The 18,252-nt window shown below is 40.6% G+C and overlaps 1 protein-coding gene across 10 annotated transcripts in view; it reads right to left on the bottom strand.

The window, feature by feature from the left end:
* Positions 1-18,252, bottom strand: part of ATXN2 (ataxin 2) — a 44,296-nt gene that overhangs the window by 15,437 nt on the left and 10,607 nt on the right. For 2 of the 10 annotated variants that reach the window (XM_018076240.2, XM_018076242.2), the window contains exons 6-19: positions 17,507-17,598; positions 14,635-14,832; positions 13,939-14,117; positions 12,153-12,362; positions 9,613-9,795; positions 7,912-8,100; positions 7,094-7,201; positions 6,113-6,183; positions 5,114-5,421; positions 4,721-4,784; positions 4,452-4,604; positions 3,459-3,525; positions 1,328-1,512; positions 599-731 (exon numbers count right to left, since the gene is read on the bottom strand). In XM_018076240.2, coding sequence (XP_017931729.2) covers positions 599-731; positions 1,328-1,512; positions 3,459-3,525; positions 4,452-4,604; positions 4,721-4,784; positions 5,114-5,421; positions 6,113-6,183; positions 7,094-7,201; positions 7,912-8,100; positions 9,613-9,795; positions 12,153-12,362; positions 13,939-14,117; positions 14,635-14,832; positions 17,507-17,598 — 2,140 coding nt within the window. The remainder of the gene's footprint in view (positions 1-598; positions 732-1,327; positions 1,513-3,458; positions 3,526-4,451; positions 4,605-4,720; positions 4,785-5,113; positions 5,422-6,112; positions 6,184-7,093; positions 7,202-7,911; positions 8,101-9,612; positions 9,796-12,152; positions 12,363-13,938; positions 14,118-14,634; positions 14,833-17,506; positions 17,599-18,252) is intronic. The other 8 variants (XM_018076241.2, XM_018076243.2, XM_018076246.2 and 5 more) reach the window with 7 other exon arrangements.

Genomic DNA, 18,252 nt, shown 5'->3' with positions numbered 1-18,252 from the left:
ACTTTGTCACAAGGTAACCCACATTTTCAGCACTTCACTGTAAGTGAAATATGCCCATCTGATAATGCTGGAGACTAATTGTCAAAGTCAGAGCAACACATGAGCTGTTCCATAGACTTAGTCTTGACTTACCAAAAAAGAAAGGTAAGCAACACATGGTTTATTTTGCTTAAACAGCAGAGTTCATACTGTTAATAATGCCAGTAGTATCATAAAGACAGCATTTCACTAGTTGCCAGAACTAAAGTCAAGTTTGAAACTGAGGTCATAGCCTTGCAATAAAACAAGTACTAATTATCATCAAGAAACAAACGAGGGGTGATGGATCAAGAGAACTTGAACAAACTTCTTTCAGCAGATATTCTTTAGCAGCTCCCAGGTTGAAATCTCATCTTGGTCACTGGCCTCCTACTGAAATCAGCACACTTGAGTTTTCATCTGAACCACTTTGGCTCAGCTTTCAATGCCTTGGTTCATCAGCTTATGAAACATAAACCACATCTACTGAATGATACCCATGTTTGAAGGCTGAGATTAAGTACATCCCTGCACAAGGTAAGGACTTAAAAAGTTACATATAACACAAAACGTTTCCTACCATACATAGCATGTGTCTGTTCATGCGCACCGTACTGTGTTGCAGAGGAAGATACTAAACCCGGCTGTGCGTGTGCTGGTGGGGCCATCATCCTGGCATTGCCCTGTATTACAGGGCTATAAACATGAGGATGCTGCAGGCAAAAGGATAAAAAAAAGAGCAGACATTAGTTGGGGAACCATCACAAAGAAACTCATGTCATCTAAACAATTGCAATGTTCGAAAGGGGAAAAGCTCGGCCTTACTCGAGTGCAGAGCAGCTGCTGGGATTATCCAAATCTAAGGCCTAGAAACTGATAAAAATTGGCATATTGAATTTTTGCAACTCTAATAATGTAGTAAACTTAGGTATTACACAGAATATTTATCCAGGTACACATTTTAAATATGTATATTTAAAAGCTTTTCAAATAAGAGGAGTCCACCAACTAGGTTATTTTTAGAGCACTTAACCAGGAGATGTGCTGGCCATGACCTAAAGAAATTCTTCAAAGAGCTAGAAAGTTGCATCAATAATAAATGTCAACTTCTAAGTTGTCCTGAGAATTTCTTATGACCTTAGAAGTTGTTCTGACCTTAAAATTGAAGCACTCTACAAGCCCCCCCAAGTGTGCTCCAGAACCCAGAAACTGTTCAGAGTGACTTTTGACAGGACATAAAGGGTTATTTAGGTCCGAGCCACTTCATTATTTCTGGTTTTATGGATGAGGTCCATGAAAAGACTCTTACCTGAGATTGGTAGTGTGGCACATGCTGCACAAGAGGCTGATTAGGAAACTGTTGGGGACTATATGCAACATATTGTGTTGAGTAAGCAGGTGGAGTAGCTACAATTGGAGGGCCTGCTGCAGAGGCAGGATGCATCATGGTGCTCTGGTGGTGTTGGTCTTGCCGCTGCTGGGGCATATTTGGTACTAAAAAGCAAAGAGTTCCTCACATTAGAAACAGAGGATGAAGAATGATCATCTTCCTGAAAGGTTTTACACTATAATGTCACTGTGACCACGTGGAATATCCTCACCCCTCATCTTTAACCATCTATTAGGGCTCTAGCAAAAAGGAACAGCATGAAAAAGAGTTTTTTATCACTGCCTTTGGGCCATATATCAGGCCACAAACCCAGCCCTGCTTTTATTGTGAAGGAAGGAGGAAAGAAAGGTGGACGGACAGAAAGACTCACAAGAATCAGTAATGGAAGAGAAAGGTTATATCAGGATACCTACATTAATAAATTTGATCCTGTCCCCTTCAAAAGGCTTAATTCACCCTCTATGGGAACTACTCAGTCACTGTTCCATCAACTGGAAATGTGAGTCTGTTAAAGTCACTCATGTTTATGGCTGAGGAGAGCAAAATAAAGGTCTCCGTGCAAGCACAATTTGAGGTATTCACATCTTTTGAGCTCTATGCTACCCCTCAGGACAGCAGAAAGCAACTTTTAGGTCACAGACAACACTGAAGGGGACAAGACAACCTATAAGAAGAGGAGCAGGAATAATTAAGAGGGAAGAAAAGATGAAACAAGCATAGCAGTGTAGTGTGGGACTGCCTGAACCATCCTGGTAAGTGACCACCCAACCCACAGCAGTGAGGAGCTTGGAAAAAACTAATTTAGCCTACAAAGCACTGGGCTTGAGAGCTCCAGGTGAGCTCCAGGAGAGCTCCAGCCTCCTGCAGTCAGGCTGCAACTACTAACTAAACTACCCCAAGCACCTGTAAACTCCACTGCAGTGGGCAATGTAGCCAGACCCCTTAGGGAGAGGAAAGGAGATGTCAGTAAATTCACTCACTGATGGTTGTATTTACTCTGCAAATCAACAATAGAAAGAAGTAAATACAGGAGGCAACTTGAACAGCATAAAGGCACTGAGCTGTAACCCAGGCAGCTCCCTCAGGGCTATGCTGCACACAGATGGATATGCAGAAAATACTGGAGCTTTAAAAAGGAATTCAGAATTGGAGCTGCCTCACACAGCAAATGAGTACTCAGCAATGTACTTCTGATTAAAACAGTGCTACCAATGAAAAGATTTCACAGTGAAGTTACTGTGTTTTAACACAGAAATACATTGCAGGGGTTTGTCTTCCCTACATTCATAAAGGCCACTTGTTTGCTTCTGAACAGCAGGATTGCTCTTGGAAACAATCTCCCCCTCCAGTGACTGGAGCTGCAGCACTGGATCCCGTGCTCAGGAAGCACTGGCTAACACTGCAAGAAGGAATGAACTGTGCAGAGTTAGAGCCTTTCCTGAAACAGGACTAGAAAAATACTCTTCTGTTCCTTCTCTGCACTGCACAGGGAGCATCTCCCACATGTTCTGTCTCCACAGCCATGGGTGTCACTTGTTAAAAACATGGTATTGTTGGTCCAGCTGTTCATTACTGGGGTAGAAGGAACGCAGAGGAAAAAACTGGAACCAGCAGTGAGTTTTTTCCAGAAGAGCAGCAGAGCACACTCTTCCTGAAGAAAGACTGACTTTGCTTGCTGACAAAACCCCTCTATTAAAGCACCATTCAGTGCTGTAAATCAGTATAGAAGTTCCCTTTAAACAAACCTATAATATTTATGAAATATAGGAGATGATCAGCTTACCCTAATGCTCCAAGTAACAGAGACGTTTTCCTGCTTGTCAAATCAGATTCCAAACCAAGCAACTCCCCATAACTCAAACTTAGCCTGTTTTGGCTGAATCAGTTTATCTAAAAATCCATTAGTATTTCCACTTACTTCCCTTCATTAAAAATAGCATTTAAAATATCAATGGAAAACAAATTAACATGGATTAGAAAGCACACAAACAGCTCTAATCTCTCCATGCTGCATGCAGACTGAGAACCAAACAGGCAGTATTATTCTCACCTTTACCTGCTCTATATGTCTTGGCTTGGTTCACTGGCATGGGCGTCATGGGAATAGGATACAAAGGCTGAAACACAAGAAATTGAAATTATGATATTCCTTTAAAAAGCCAATGTGTGTTGGGGTGGGGGCCCCACTCAGCTTTGATGTGTTTTACTCTATTTTGTTACATGGTTTAGTGAACTCTGCCTAACCTGTGAGGTTTTCCTGGACCCCTGTCAGTAAGTCTGCACGGACAAACAATGCAGACCATATGGTTTGCAACAACCAGGCAAGTAACACTACTACTGCAAGCAGTGGACTAAATCAAACAGCTTTGTAACAGCTTTTTTTTAAAAAGCTCTGTCAGGGAGGTTTAGGTTGGATCTCAGGAAAAGGTTCTTCCCCCAGGGGGTGGTGGGGCACTGAAAAGACTCCCCAAGGAATGGTCACAGTCCCAAAGCTGCCAGAGCTCCAGGAGCTTTTGGACAACGCTGTCAGGGACAGGGTGGGATTGTTGGGGTGTCCTGGGCAGGGCAGGAGTTGGACTGGATGATCCCTCTGGGTCTCTTCCAACTCAGGATATTCTATGATAACAGAGCTAGATTTGAAATCCCAGTGATCCCCACAACAACCAGAAACTAGTGGGGACTCAGTTGGAAGCTGAGGACAATGAAACAGTTGCTTAAAGCTTAGAGAGAGTGAGACTGTGCTTAGAGATTAACACCAAATGGGAGCTGCTGGAATTCAGAAGTGTTTGAGACTATTTGAACATCCTGACTGAGGGAGCACTGGGAAAAGTCAGTATTTACACAGCTAAAACTTAACAACAATCTCATTTATGTTTACAAGAGTAATACAAGCTGTACCACTTCACTGTTTTAACTCAGAGCTCCTCAGTTGGAACTAGATGATATTTCAGGTCCCTCCCAGCCCAAACCATTCTATGATTCCCAAGTCTTCTCAACTTCCTGGCAATTCCTGTGAAGTGTGGAGGAGTTTGCAGCACTTTACCTGCACGCCTGGACTCACTGGAACCGGGTACATCATATTTGGTGCAAAACAAACAGGCTGAGTGTACACAGGGGTTGGCTGCTGATGACCCACCATGGAGGGGCTGGGCTGAGCTTGTGGACGAGGGGAGGTTGGTGTAGTAGAAGGTTTTGGCTACAAACAGAGTTGAGCAAAGCACAGGGCAAGATTAGTCTGAGTATCCTCCAAGGAAAAGCTCTGCTTATCAGGATCTACTCAAAGGCAGCATCAAACAGCATCAAACAACTTACCTGAGCAAAAGATCGAGGGTTGAACTCTTTAGCATTAGGATTAAGTGTTGATTTTCTAACTTGCCTAAACATAAAAAACAAAACATTAAGTTTGGCATTATTCCTTTATGAGCATATCTGCAATTAATAATGTAAGAAATACCTCATTTCCATCTGTGAGTCAGATTTCTGAGAACTCAAACACCACATGACATGCAAAAAACCACTCTTACTGACAGGACTCTTACTACACTTATTTATAAATTTTTCCTGTTGTTGATGCTAAAGCTCATGTGAGCCAGGAAAAATTTAAATAAGCTTTTAGACAACATATTACGCATTCACACCAGCTTTTTCTACACAAGGCTAAATGCTAATAACATTGTGCTTATTCTAAAAAGCATAATTACTCACTCAGAGGTATCCTTCTTCTCCTCTTTATCCTCTTTATCTTGTTTACTCCCAGGCCCAGATGTCTGCACACCTTGGGAAGTCACCTCAGGCCCTCGCTTTTGCTCAGAGCTGTTACTTATGGAAGGAGAAATACTGGGACTATTGGGTTTGCTACTGCCACCATTGGAGTTGGTGTTACTGCCAGGTTCTATGATAGATTCTTTAGGGGTGGATTCTGTCTTTTCTTTAACTACATCTCTTGATTTTTCCCCCTCTCGGGTTTTGTTTAGCAGCTGATCCACTGCATCTGAAGAGGAACTTGACTGTAACTGAAAAAAACCCAAGGAATATATTCAGTAAATTGATATACAGAACTGTGGAGAGACAATCTAATGCTGTCACATACACAGAGTAAAATACAGTCCCACAGGCCTCAACCATCTGGAAATGACCTTTTAAAACATACATTTCCATTTCTACTAGGAAAGAAATCCATGAACATTGACAATGTTTAAGCATGCACTGAGAAAGAAGCTGTTCAGCCATTCAACTGACCCACATGTTGATTAGGGAGTGACAGGAAAGCTTAGGACAACCCTCCGGACTCATCTGTGCTGTGATTTAACAGTAACACTTGAAAAGTTAACCTGATTTAATAAACCATTATGGCTAGGAAATAAGTAATATGAATTCATCTTCAATTTTCCTCAGCAAAACTCTTCATTTAATTTTGCAACAGCTCCTCCATATGGAGTGTGTGATAATTATTTGTACCTAATGATCAAACAGGTTTCAAGTCCTATTTTCAGTGTACAGCCAATATTCACATTTATGGGTATTAGGCAATTGTACTAGCAAGAGTCAGCATTGATTTTCCAATATCTGGCATGAATTCTTACAGATATTTTCATAAATTAAGCACAAGTATAGAGACATGTTAACATATGTAGTGTATTCAATTCATTAAAATAATCTGGATGCACATGAGAATTATGACACAATCAACATAGAGAAACTTACCCTAAAGTCATTCTTAAATTTCTTTAAATCATCAATCTGTTTTCTATGCTCTGAAACAATTGGAGAGACACCTGCCAAATATAAGACCAACATTGTCCAGGCATTTCTAATACAAGAAATATAAATATACATATATACATATATATATAACCCCTACACATTACTAAGTTTGCAGAAAGGTAATGTTTGCATATATAGAAATGAAAAACAGTGATATAAGTGCATTTGTAATTTGGTACAATTCCATGAGCAGACAGAAACACCCTGAAACCACAGCATTACATAACTGACTTATCTTTAGTTCTAATGCACCACACCAAGGCAGAAGCCCTGAGGTGCAGGGACTGCAGAACTCACTGAACACAAAGCAAAATGAAACAAAAACCCCCAAACACACACTGCCAGTGTTTCAAAACACAGCAAGTAAAGGAGAAACACTGCTCAAGGTGAGCTTTATGGCTGGACTCCATCCTAAAGGTCTTTCCAACCTGAATCAATCCACAATTCCAAGTTCAAGAATGTGAAAAGATTTTTTTGAGAACAGTGAACAAGCAGTGTTGCATTAAAAAACAAATCTAAGGCATAACAGGAAGATGCACAGTCAGAAAAACTGTGCTGGTCATGATGCTCACAATTCTTGTGAGCACAGCTCTGAGTAGAAACACATATTCAGTCCAAAGGCAGCTAAAAACCAGCTCTGTGAGCTGGGAAAAGAGAGAAAAGAAAAAAAAAAGAAAAAACCAAGGGAAATCACACCATCCACATGAGCATCTCTACACTTTGTGCTGATGGAATGAGTCACAAACAACCTTTAAAACTGTAGTCCTGCCACTTGACAACTGCACGACCAAATTTTTGCTGTAGAGCACCAGATTGTTTCCAAGTCTTCCTAAAAATGCCAACTAAAGCAGCCAGTACAGCAGGCTTAGTGTGCAGAATTCCTACAGCACTCAAGTACAACCAAAAGCTTTGGATACAAACCTTTGTTTTCAGGTTTAGGAAAACTAGGAGAAGTCTCACTTGGCTTTATATTCTCCTTGTTTCCAGTTGCAGAATTTTGCCTCTGGTCCTGAAGCCTGGTATCTTTAGCTGGAAAAGAAATGGTCCAAGTTATTGTCTTTTATACAACTCAAAATGACCAAAGAGAGATGATAAGATAAAAACGAGAGAGAGATTAAGCTTGATTTTAGCTTAAAAACCAAAAATCTTTGAAGTTAACACATTTTCTGCTACCTAGTTGGTGCCTGGAGGATCATCCTTCCCCCTTCCTCACCCTACTGTCTTTAAGTCAGATTATAAAGTCCCAGCTAAACTCATCCCTCTCATCATACACCAAACCTTGATTAGGCTGAACAAACTATAAACCAAGAGTAAATTATTTTCAAGTCCAAGCTCTTCAGACAGAATTCAACAACCATTTGAGAGTTCTTACACATTTGACTGTGTCCTTGAATGCTGGTTTTATCCCCTTATTTTTGCTATGTTCAAAATACTCTCTGAAACCAGTGGCCTATGATTCTTTAAATTAGAAAAGAGCCAAGAACTCAGTTTGAAAAAAGAAATTCTCAATTAAGTCAGACACCTGTAAGCCCATCCTCCTTAAAGGGCACAAGAAATTAAGCACAGACTCAACAAAAAGCCTCTCTCCAAGCTTAGTTTCAAGCTGGCACCATGACAAAAAGGGAACTCACAGTAAAATTAAATGCATCCCAAGAATTTCCATGATTTAGAAAGGAGTTTTGTTCTTTCAAGGCAAATTCCTTGTCAGGGATTAGGGAAAGGGAGAATTTGCAACCTACCTTCGTTGGAAGGGGTGACTGCTCTGTTGGATGCAGGGCTGGCAGGTGTAGGAGAGGCAGCTGGAACAGGCATGGCAACAGATTCAGTGGGAATAGTACCAGGCTGAGGAGAAGGCAGAGCTGGTCCCATGGGAGTGCTGCTCTGCCTTGGAGACCTAGGCCTGTGTGTTTTAGGGGATAATCTCGGAACTAGAAACAAACAGGAAAGAATAGTTATAGGATGAGCTTCCTCAGCTGCTCAACAGTTTCTAAAATGGCTAAAAACATGCTTTAAAATACTTTTTAGAGTAACTGAAAACCTGTTTACCTTTCAGGTACATCTCCTAGTTCTTTACAACGCAGAATTTCAGATAAGTGGGGTGATTTCTCTGCAGATTGGCCCCTAATACACATCACTGCCCTCTCAGTCCCACTGTGAAGCTGCAAAATGCTCCCCAGCCCCCCCCAGAAGTACAACTACAAGAGCTCACATTAACACAGTTTCAGGCAGAACACAAAAGGTGGGCAGGTCTCCACACAACCAGATGTAAAACATTTTTTTAAAAGGGCTGAAAAAACCCCTCCATTTTCCGGCGTCCTCTTTTGGAGGTTTGCCAGCTGGAAAAAAAACAACACAGCCTATTGAAAAAAAGGAATAGTTGATGTATATTTTTGCCCCTGTGTTAAAGCAGCAAGGAAAGCTGTATATTCTTTAAATAAGAAATTTAAACAAGTTGTTTAAACCTCCTGCTTCCTGCTCACCCCACTGTGGCAAGTTAGCGCTTTATGTCACATATTAACCCCCAGTGAGTGAGGAAAAAGAGAGGTAAGTGGTTTAACAGTCCTACTTGCATGTTAATAATATATAAAGTGGGGTGTGGGGAGCAAAGATGAATCAGAAATAATGCCAGAACACAAGAGTTAAAATCTTTTCCACAAGGCAACAGGTCTACGTGGGTCTAATTCATACCTTCCTTCTGAAAAATGCATTCCCACTACACTCCCCTAGAATTCTGCACTGCTAAGAAGTACCCAAAAAGGATCTAAAAAGGACCAAATTGTCTCTCACCTGCCCAAGGAAACACCCAGCTGCTCACAGCCCACTAGAACATGGCCTCAACCTAAAAGCTCTGGACTAGAGCCTGTGTCAGAAGACTGAGCTTGAAAAGTCAAATATTCAAAAAAACCCCATTAACTGATTCAAAAAAGGAGACACTGACTACAGCTGCTCCTACAGTAGACAAGAACAACATCACCACTTAAAATCCATGTAATTTCTAAAGGAAAAATATATCCAACTTAACTTGAGCATCATTTTAACACCAGCCTTCCTCTATGCAAACACCTCCTTCAAAAAACCACAGCCCAGCCACACTGCCACTGACCAAACTCAGTGATGCCATGCAATGTATCTAACTTCTCCTGCCTCCTCCAGTATTAATTCCTCCTCAGAATTAATCCTTTCAACAACTAATTCCCACATTTTTCCTCCCTTTCTCTTCACACACCACCTGGCCCTGCAATTAGGACAATCCTGCACTTGAAGGACCAACTCACCAACTCTTTTACTGGGAACATCCCTCTCCCACTTTCATCTAAGCTAAGTTAGCCCAGGATTTGGTTATTCAGAGCCTGAATTGTCTGGAAAGGCAGGATTCTGCTGAGCATTCCCACTCTAAGGTCCCCCTGCAAGCCATCTGCAATAAGCCAAGCTTTACCTACCCCCACTGACAACTGATGACCACGTCCCACCTGAAGGGCTGCCTCGTGCCACTGCAGCAGTAGATGCTTCCCCAGGTGCATTATGAGATACAAATTCTAAGCCACTTGAAATTGTACCCCTACCAGTAGAGACTCTGTGACCTCGAGGGTGCCGTTGAGCCTTAGGAGACATCCGTGGAGGCCCTGGGGAAAGAAAAACAACCCACACAGTAAGTGAAGCCCGGCACTGGGAGTATCCAAACATACTATCTTGCTTTAAAAACTGGATTTCATCTCACAACTCTCAAAAACATACAATGTGGTTTTCAAACCTGGATTTCATCTCATAACTCTCAGTAATTCAGTAATAAAGTCAAGCAATTTACACTGACATCGACTGGAACCAGGGATCCACCAGACTAAAAAAGCCAAGCCATTGGTCCAGCCAGGCTGCCAACACTCATCACCTGGCTAGGCCAGCTCTAAATGGATATTTAGAAGCTTTATCAGCCTCGAAACAGGTGTGCCAGTCCTGCATTTCAAATATTTGAATCCAAGCACCCAGCAGTGCTTAGTGCAAGACAAGCCATAAGGGTTGGTGGCCCAGCTCGCCCTGGACAAGCACAATTCCAATGAAAAATTTCCAGTGTTTTTGTCAGGTGGGCAGTGATCCCAACCATTTCCAGTCCCCGCGGGCTGAGCGATGCTCCGGGGCAATTTGAGCAGGGCATTCTGCACCGAGGCTCAGCGGCTGCAGCCACTGCCACAATTCATTCACCAGTCAGCAAAACTGCAACTGAGCAAGTGATTGTTGTCCCAAGGTTCAAGTCATGCATGTTTAACACCAGGAGCCAAAGCCACAGGAGAGTACAGGAATTCTGAACAGCTTCTGCAGCTGCCACACAATAGTTAAGCTCAACTCTAAGCAGCAATACGGTTTTTACATCCTAACAAACGTTTTCTTTACCAGATCAGACTCAAATGTTGATACTTGAAAAGGAAAAACTTTGTGAACAAAACATGATACGGCTGATTTTTATTTTTTTTTTTCATTTTTAATGTAGGTCAATAATAGGGAAAAGTTCAGATAATGGCTTTTTGGTTTCAGATAAGGTTCTACAATATGAAGCATCTCTCTGGTTACATAATCTTTAAACATCAGCCTCTATTTTACCCATGAATCTCAAGTACACTTCAATCCAAATTATATACAGGTGAGGATTTTAAAGAATACACATTTCCCAGCAATAATCTCCTGGCAGCAGGAATTAAACATTGCAGTAAGCAGCAGTTCAGTGCAGGCCTGACAAATCAACCACAGGGGCTAAGAAAATAATTGAGTTTGCAGGTGGATTCTCAGTATCTGACTATATAAAAAGCCGTAACAAATGGACAACAGGAGGCCAGACACGTGACCATCATCCACTTTTTGGTCATGGACCACCCTGAGCATTTATCAGGCTGCAGAACAGTGTTACTGCTTCAGTCAGTGGGATGACTGTTCTCTCACAGAACCAGTTTGCATTTTCCAGGCTTGCTAAACAATGCTGTGCAGGGTTTATTTAACTGCACTTAAATAAAAATTGTAAAACGGGATCATTATTGTACCTTGACAGGACAGATTTAGTTCAGATAATTCTGCACACAGTTACCACAGACTCACAGGTCAGCCCTTCTCTGTGTATTATTGACTGCTAAGGAGTTGATTTATTGTTCTGATCGGTGTAAACAGACCTAAAAATTCCCTACAAATTCACCTTTGAAGCAGCTTATCCTATCCCATTCCACAGTGTACTTCTCTGAATCCAGAATTTTTCTTATCATTATTACTGCTGGCTGTTTTACATGCTTCATTATTATTACATACTCATTATTATTGTTGGTAAATCAGTGATTTTAGTTAAATTTGAAACTGCTTTTTGTGGAACAGCTGTATTAAAATTGATATTTTATATAAATTTATAGTCAGAAAATAAGAATAAAAGTAGTCCTAAATTTATTCCTAAATTTTAAATTTCTAAATTTTAAATTTCTAAATGTAAATTCCTACATGAAAATTTCCAAATGGAAATTTCTAAATGTAAATTTCCAAATGGAAACTTCTAAATATATATTTCTAAATATATCCTAAATTTTAGTCCTAGAAATGCTCTCTAAAGTTATCAGGTCCTGCATGTTGCTGTAGGTTAAGTTAAGACACTGAGCAGCGTTTCCAAAGCTGAGTTTAATTTCATACCAACTTGGGAAATTTCACAGCTTTCTTTTCTTTTTTTTTGTTTTGTTTTTGTAAAGCTCTTCAAATTAACACAAACGAAACAAACAAAAAAAAAACCAAAAAAGGTTAATAGAAACAAGTCTGATCAACTAAAGTTAAAACACAAATTATAGGTTAAGTAATGAAGAGGAAACAAAAAAAAAATAAAACCAAAATAAAAATAAAAAAACCACAAATTTTGTCAATTAAAACTCACGGAGGAGTTATAAACGAAGACAAACGAGAAAAAAAAAAAAACCAAAAAGAAAAAAAAAAAACACCCCATGAACAAATTGTGGTATTGTACCTTCTGAAGACATGCGTTTAGGCATAGTAGAGACAGGAGCTGGAGAACCATGAGCAGAGGGGTGAGACGGGGGCCTGGAGGGCCGCGAGGGGGGCCTGGAGGGCGGCCGTGTAGGGGTGGCTGCCCGAGGTGGAAGAGAGTTGGGACCTGACTGGTAGCGAGAAGGTGGGCGAGAGGAAGGAGATGGGCAAGGCGATGGCCAGGGAACACCTGACAGAACAAATGATATGAAGGAAAGTATAAAAACTAAAGAAAAAAAAATTATGGGGGGTTGGGGGGTCTTGGGTGGGGGGGGGGGGGGAGGAGTTGGGAAGGGGGGGTTTAGGGGTTTGGGGGAGGGAAGGGGAAGGGGGGGAAAGGTCCAACAGAAAAAAAAAAAAAAGTAAAAATATGACAAAATGATTTTGCACGTTTAACCCTTTGGGGATTGAGTTTGGCAAGAGGCTCTGCGGGGTTGTTTCCACCACTTCGGGTCGAATTTGGGGTCGGAACGGCACGAGCTCCCCAAAGGGTTAATTAGGATCTACAAATACTACTAAGGAATAGACAGTAAAGTTTGATCTGTTAGCCTGGCATATCAATGCTCTACAGCACCCAGCACTCACCAAGGTCCTTAACAGCTACCAGAGGGTCTCAAACAGCTGGTCACAAACAGCATAACTACACAAAGTGCTACTTGCAAACCAAATGATGAGCAATATCCAGCTAGGAACTGTATCTTTACAAAAAACAGCGGTGTTCAGTGTCTGAATCCTGACATTTATGCCTTTATCAGTTATCTCAAGTATTAATGGAGGATTTTAATCTAAGGGTTCATGGTTTCATATACAGGGTTCATGGTTTCCAAAACAGAATTAATTGAATTTACAAGCCATTCTGAATATTTTAGGTATATGATGTTAATTCAGTAGAGTAACAGGATGACAGAAACCACAAATACTACAGAAAAATTTCAAGGTTAGCATTGTTTGGGCAAGGCTCAGTTGTCCATCCCTTATACAGCTGACTCTGTCTTTAAAAAGAAAGTCTCACTTACCTTTAGATGTTTCTCAGACTTCCTCTCCAGATAGATCACTTGAGTATTATACATTTTTCACTTATTCACAGCAATTTCACAGAACGGCATTTTTAACTTTTAAGAATAATGCCTCAAGGACAGGCTACTGCTGAAAGCCACCTCAAAAATGGTGGCTTTGGTTTATGGAACATCAACTCCTGCTACGCAGTGCCCAGTGATGTCTGATTAGTTACTACCCATGTGTACAGCAGAAAATACTCAAATACCCATTTGGAGGGAAGGCTTTGGATTCCTTTTCCTAACACTTCTCTTGTTTCCCATCCCACACCATCATAAAGTCAGCAACTTGCTTTATTCTTTTCCATGGGAAACAAAACTGATCCATGCACCAGACAGGAAGGGAAGCTTCCTCCTGCCACCCCCCTTTCACTGGGTGTCAGCACTGCTGCTCCTCCACACAGAGCTCTGCAGTGGAACACAGAAAGGAATTTTTAATCTTTAAAACCACACTCTGCACCATCATCTAAGACAGAGGTGTCTGAGAAGGAAAACAAATGACATTTCTGCTCTGCAAAGTACAGTGCAGCTAAATGCAGTTCCACTCTAAGTTAAACCCAAGTCCAACTCACCACCTCTGTGTTAAATGATGGATGCTACCCTAGCTTGTGGAATACACATCCTAAACTCACTCCATGTGCAGTTGCAACATAATTAGGCAATTCTCTGCAATGTTAAAAATGTACATTCATTTAGACTTCAGATACTTGCCTCCGTTAACTACTCTTTGATCTGCTCCAGAGTTTGGGCTGAATTCTGAAGTGTGGGATCCAGACCTTGAGATTGGTGGGCCTGAGCCAGACTGGCCCATCCTTGGTGAGTTTTGTCTTCCACTTCCCCAGGACAGGACATCTCTGTTCCTCTGTCCAGGTGGAATGTATTTATTTTCTCTGAAACACAGCAAACTCCTATCAGTCTTAAGACAGAACTGAGAGGCACCAAAAATACCTGATGGAGTGCTCTGCTGGTATTTTTTAATCTTTCTCAGATCAAGCTAAAGGAAAATATTAAATACTATCAGATGTTGACCTAACAGTCACCTCATGAATTGGCTTTTGATAGTGACCACACAGTCCACTTTATGAGCCCCCAGACACTGAAGGATTCAGTTGTAATGCCTGAAATTCTCCATGACATACCCAAACCACTGCCCTTTCCTGTAATCTGGTACGAATTCACCATGGTGACAGATCAGAATGGGGAAGTCTGTTCCCTACAGAGATAATGCAGGGCCAGGCAGAGGTGTACAAGTCAGCCTGGGTGCCAAAACCAGCACAGGATTGTTTACACAAGGTTCCCAACCTGATCAGCCCTGCTGGAAAAGCTCAGTTTCAATGAGCAAACTGCTACAGTCCCAAAACACCGCCATAATTTAAATAAAAATACTATTCATAGTGTATCAAGTACCTAGTGTTCACACCATGTCCTTCTCTTTCATTAGCATTTCTCTGAACAGCAGTATATTTTTCTTCTTCTGTCCTTTCATCATTTTCCAAGGCAACCCGAGCTTTGTATTGGGCACTTGATTCAATTTCCTCTGCTAATTGAGTTGCTCTGGCTTCCCGTTTTAAAAACTCTTCTGAATTATCTCTTTCTAATGGCACCCTAAAAGACAATGGAAAGGAAAAGAATCTCTGAAATGCATTCAAAAGCACAAAGGAGCTACAAAAATTACACAGTGTTAGTTCTAAACAAGTCAAGAGTGAAAAAACCCTTGCTTTTAAGCCAGCAGACTTGCTGTCTTTTTTAGTGTGACAATATTCCTGGACTGGTTTGATATTATGTGCAAATTCAGTGTCTTTTACCTGCCCAGAGAGCTGAGGTCAGAAAGCAGAACTTTTCCACATGACTTGCAAAAGCCCCAGTCTCTAAAGCTGTGCAAAGGCTCCAACTTTTAACATGGTTGAGAACATCAGGAATAAAAAGCATCAGTCTGTTGTCTGGATAGGAAGTTACTCCAAGAGCCCAAATTTGAATTTTTTTAGCTATTTATACATTGCCAGCAGACACAATCCTACTGAAATTAGAGAGTTACATCCTTAATCCTTTGGTAATTCCACCCATAGAATTTTCAGCTCTTCCTGTTATGAATAACTGCAGAAAAGATGAGTGCAACAGTTGAAAGCACAGGACCAGAAGTCCATGACTTCTGATGTCCCAGGACCTCAAACCCACTCATTCCATATATCCCTCTATAGCAGGTAATGGCATATTGCAGAAAGCATCCCTTGGGAAAGGCACTGAGTCAAAATTCAATACATGAGCACTGAAAGACATAACTAGAGATGGGATTGTACCTGGCACCTCCTTCTGTCCACCCTTCTTGTTTTTTACCTGTTCTAATTTTTGTTCAAGTGTCAGGTTTTACAAAACCACTTTTTCCCCCGATTTTGAGCTGCAAAAGTTGTTCCATCCAACCTTACTTTAGAATAAACTCCATAAAAACACAGACCACAGCTGAGGTTTGGCCCATGCTCTGCTGGGCATTATATAACCACTACTCCTCATATTTTGAATCATATACAAAAGAAAACCAAAGAAAGTAAGTGGAGATACAAGCCAAATATGTAATAATATATGCAAAACTACTCAAGTGTTGGTGGCAGAACTAGGAAAACAAGTGGCTTTGCCAAATTCCAAGCCAGCACTCGGCCACTGCATCGCAAGTTTTTTCCCCACACACGTATTTTTGGCCAGTCAAGACATCTACTGACCTTATCAATGGGAACTGCAAGAATATTAAATCAAAACCTCGCCCTTCAGCATAAAGCCTTGGCTCAAATAAGGTTTGCACGAACACAAACCTGGTCATGAGCCTCACTGACCTTGTGTTGGGAACATAAGGAAGGAGAACACCCAATAATCCTCATTTATCTAAAGTGACTGAAGAAAAGGAAGGGATATATTGCAACCTAACAGGCAAAGATTGATTTTGTGTTTTCTAAGAGATGAGAGAAAGGGGATGCACAAGATGACATTGTTCAGAACCCTGGTGATGACAGAAGCAGCTGATTAATACATTTACTGGACCCAAACTTGTACCTTGATGCACTTTGACAAACTATACCTGCTAATGCTTAGCTCTAGCAAGAGAAAACAATCAAACAATAAATCCTTTACAATCCTACAGCTGCACATCTAAGCATTTATCAACACTGCTGCTCATCACAGAGTTGGAAAATCAGGAAAAGAGCCTCCCAGTTGCAAGTTGCTTGACTAGGAAAAAAAAATGGAATTAATTTAAAGCCACCTTCATGTTTTTAATCTGTTTCCATTAATATCCAGAGAGCAGAAAGATGGAAGACTAAAGTTCAAAAGTACAAAAAGTACTTAGAGCAGTGAAGGGAAGGAAAGAACAGCTTCCCCAGGATTCAGACATAAGCCGATTAGGACACTTTGATTATCACCATGTTACAGGTCTGTTTGAACCAAACAGGAAAATCAAACTGCTGAACCTGTAGACAAAGTGCACACCAAAAAATCAAAATATCCACTGCCATTCCTTGATATTCAAAAAGAAGTTTCTGCTCTGGGGGTTAAAAGAGTGGGGAAACACTAAAGACATTTCACAATGGCTGCTGAACATCTGCAGTCCATTTGTGTTGCAGTTGCAGTGAACATTATAGCTGCAGACTATTGGGAATAAATCCACACTGCCAGAGCAGCCAGAGCAGGCTTTACACTACTTCTATATCACAGTTTTTATATTATTATTTATATATAAACTTTATAATTTATATTATATATCAGGATTGTCATTTATATTTATATTCCAGTTATTATATTGCAAGTAAAACTTTGGTTTAGAGCTGGACAAGTCTGCTAAACAAGTCATCCCCAGTACACAACCCCCCCTTTGGTTATCAGCAACTTTTCCACATTCCAGTATCTTCCAGATCAATTGTCTCAATAAAATTAGGATTTAGTCAAACTGCTCTGCTGGGTTAAACAAAATCTATAGGTACAGCAGCTACATAAAGACAAACTCCCAGTTTTCCACCCTATTCCTGGAATAAATAAGCATTATTACATGCCTAAATTCAGCAAATGTTGCAATGGGAATGAGCTGTGCCCATTTAAGGGAATATATAAAGATTTCTACATCAAACTATTCACAGAACGCTGGCAAGGTTTCTTAAGCACTATTCATTCATTGCTTTTTCAGTTATTTGAGTCCACAGCTTCACAAACTATGCAAAATTAGCTGCAGAATGTAAAGTTTGTCAAACCAGGGAGAACATTAAATACAAATCTAATAACAAAATATTTTGGAACTTACGTATAAGAAGATAAACTGCTGTCATAAGTTGATACTACACCATAATTTTCTTCATTGTAACGAAACATGTCATTGGGATCCCATCCATTAGACTAGAAGAAAATGATGCTTGTTTTTCAAAATGACACTGGAAACACATTCCCTTAAAATTAAGGGCTGATGGCAGAAGTTAAACCTTCTGCCTCTTTCCTGGGCCTATGAATTCACTGTCCAGATAACAAAGTTATAAAGCCACAATTTGCTTCGGGGAAATTTGCTCATAAGATGCAGATTTTACCTTCAAAAGCCAGTTTTTGGGTGTATTTGTGTGGGTTTTGAGGGTTTTTTCTAAATACATACCCACTCTATACTAGAGTAATACTGGCTAGCAAGAAATGCACACATTAATGTCTTTTTGCCTTTTCCAAAAGGTGCAAATTGACACTTCTGACTATTAGAAACATCTCTTGTTGTGGCAAGTGCTGCAACTTTTCAAATGCATTAATGTAATTACCTGAGACCCAGCACAGGCTCAAGACTCCTGTTGATCTGCACAACCTCCCCCCCTCAGTAAAATTGCTATTGCAGCACCCAAGCACAGCAAGAAATGTTTTGAATATTTTATAAAAGCACTGACAGTATTGAGTGTTCTAATAAATCCCAATAAACTGACAGAGCTGTTCTACTCAAATATGCTCCACAGTAACAGGAGTAGATTCTCCTCTAATCAATAACATTGTTTAATATGCTGTAATCTGAATACTTTG

This window comes from Manacus vitellinus, unplaced genomic scaffold (assembly GCF_001715985.3).
Source record: "Manacus vitellinus isolate BGI_N305 unplaced genomic scaffold, ASM171598v3 scaffold_31_pilon, whole genome shotgun sequence".
NCBI lineage: Eukaryota > Metazoa > Chordata > Aves > Passeriformes > Pipridae > Manacus > Manacus vitellinus.
The sequence above is the reverse complement of the archived record's forward strand: the minus strand, read 5'-3'. Positions and strand labels throughout refer to the sequence as shown.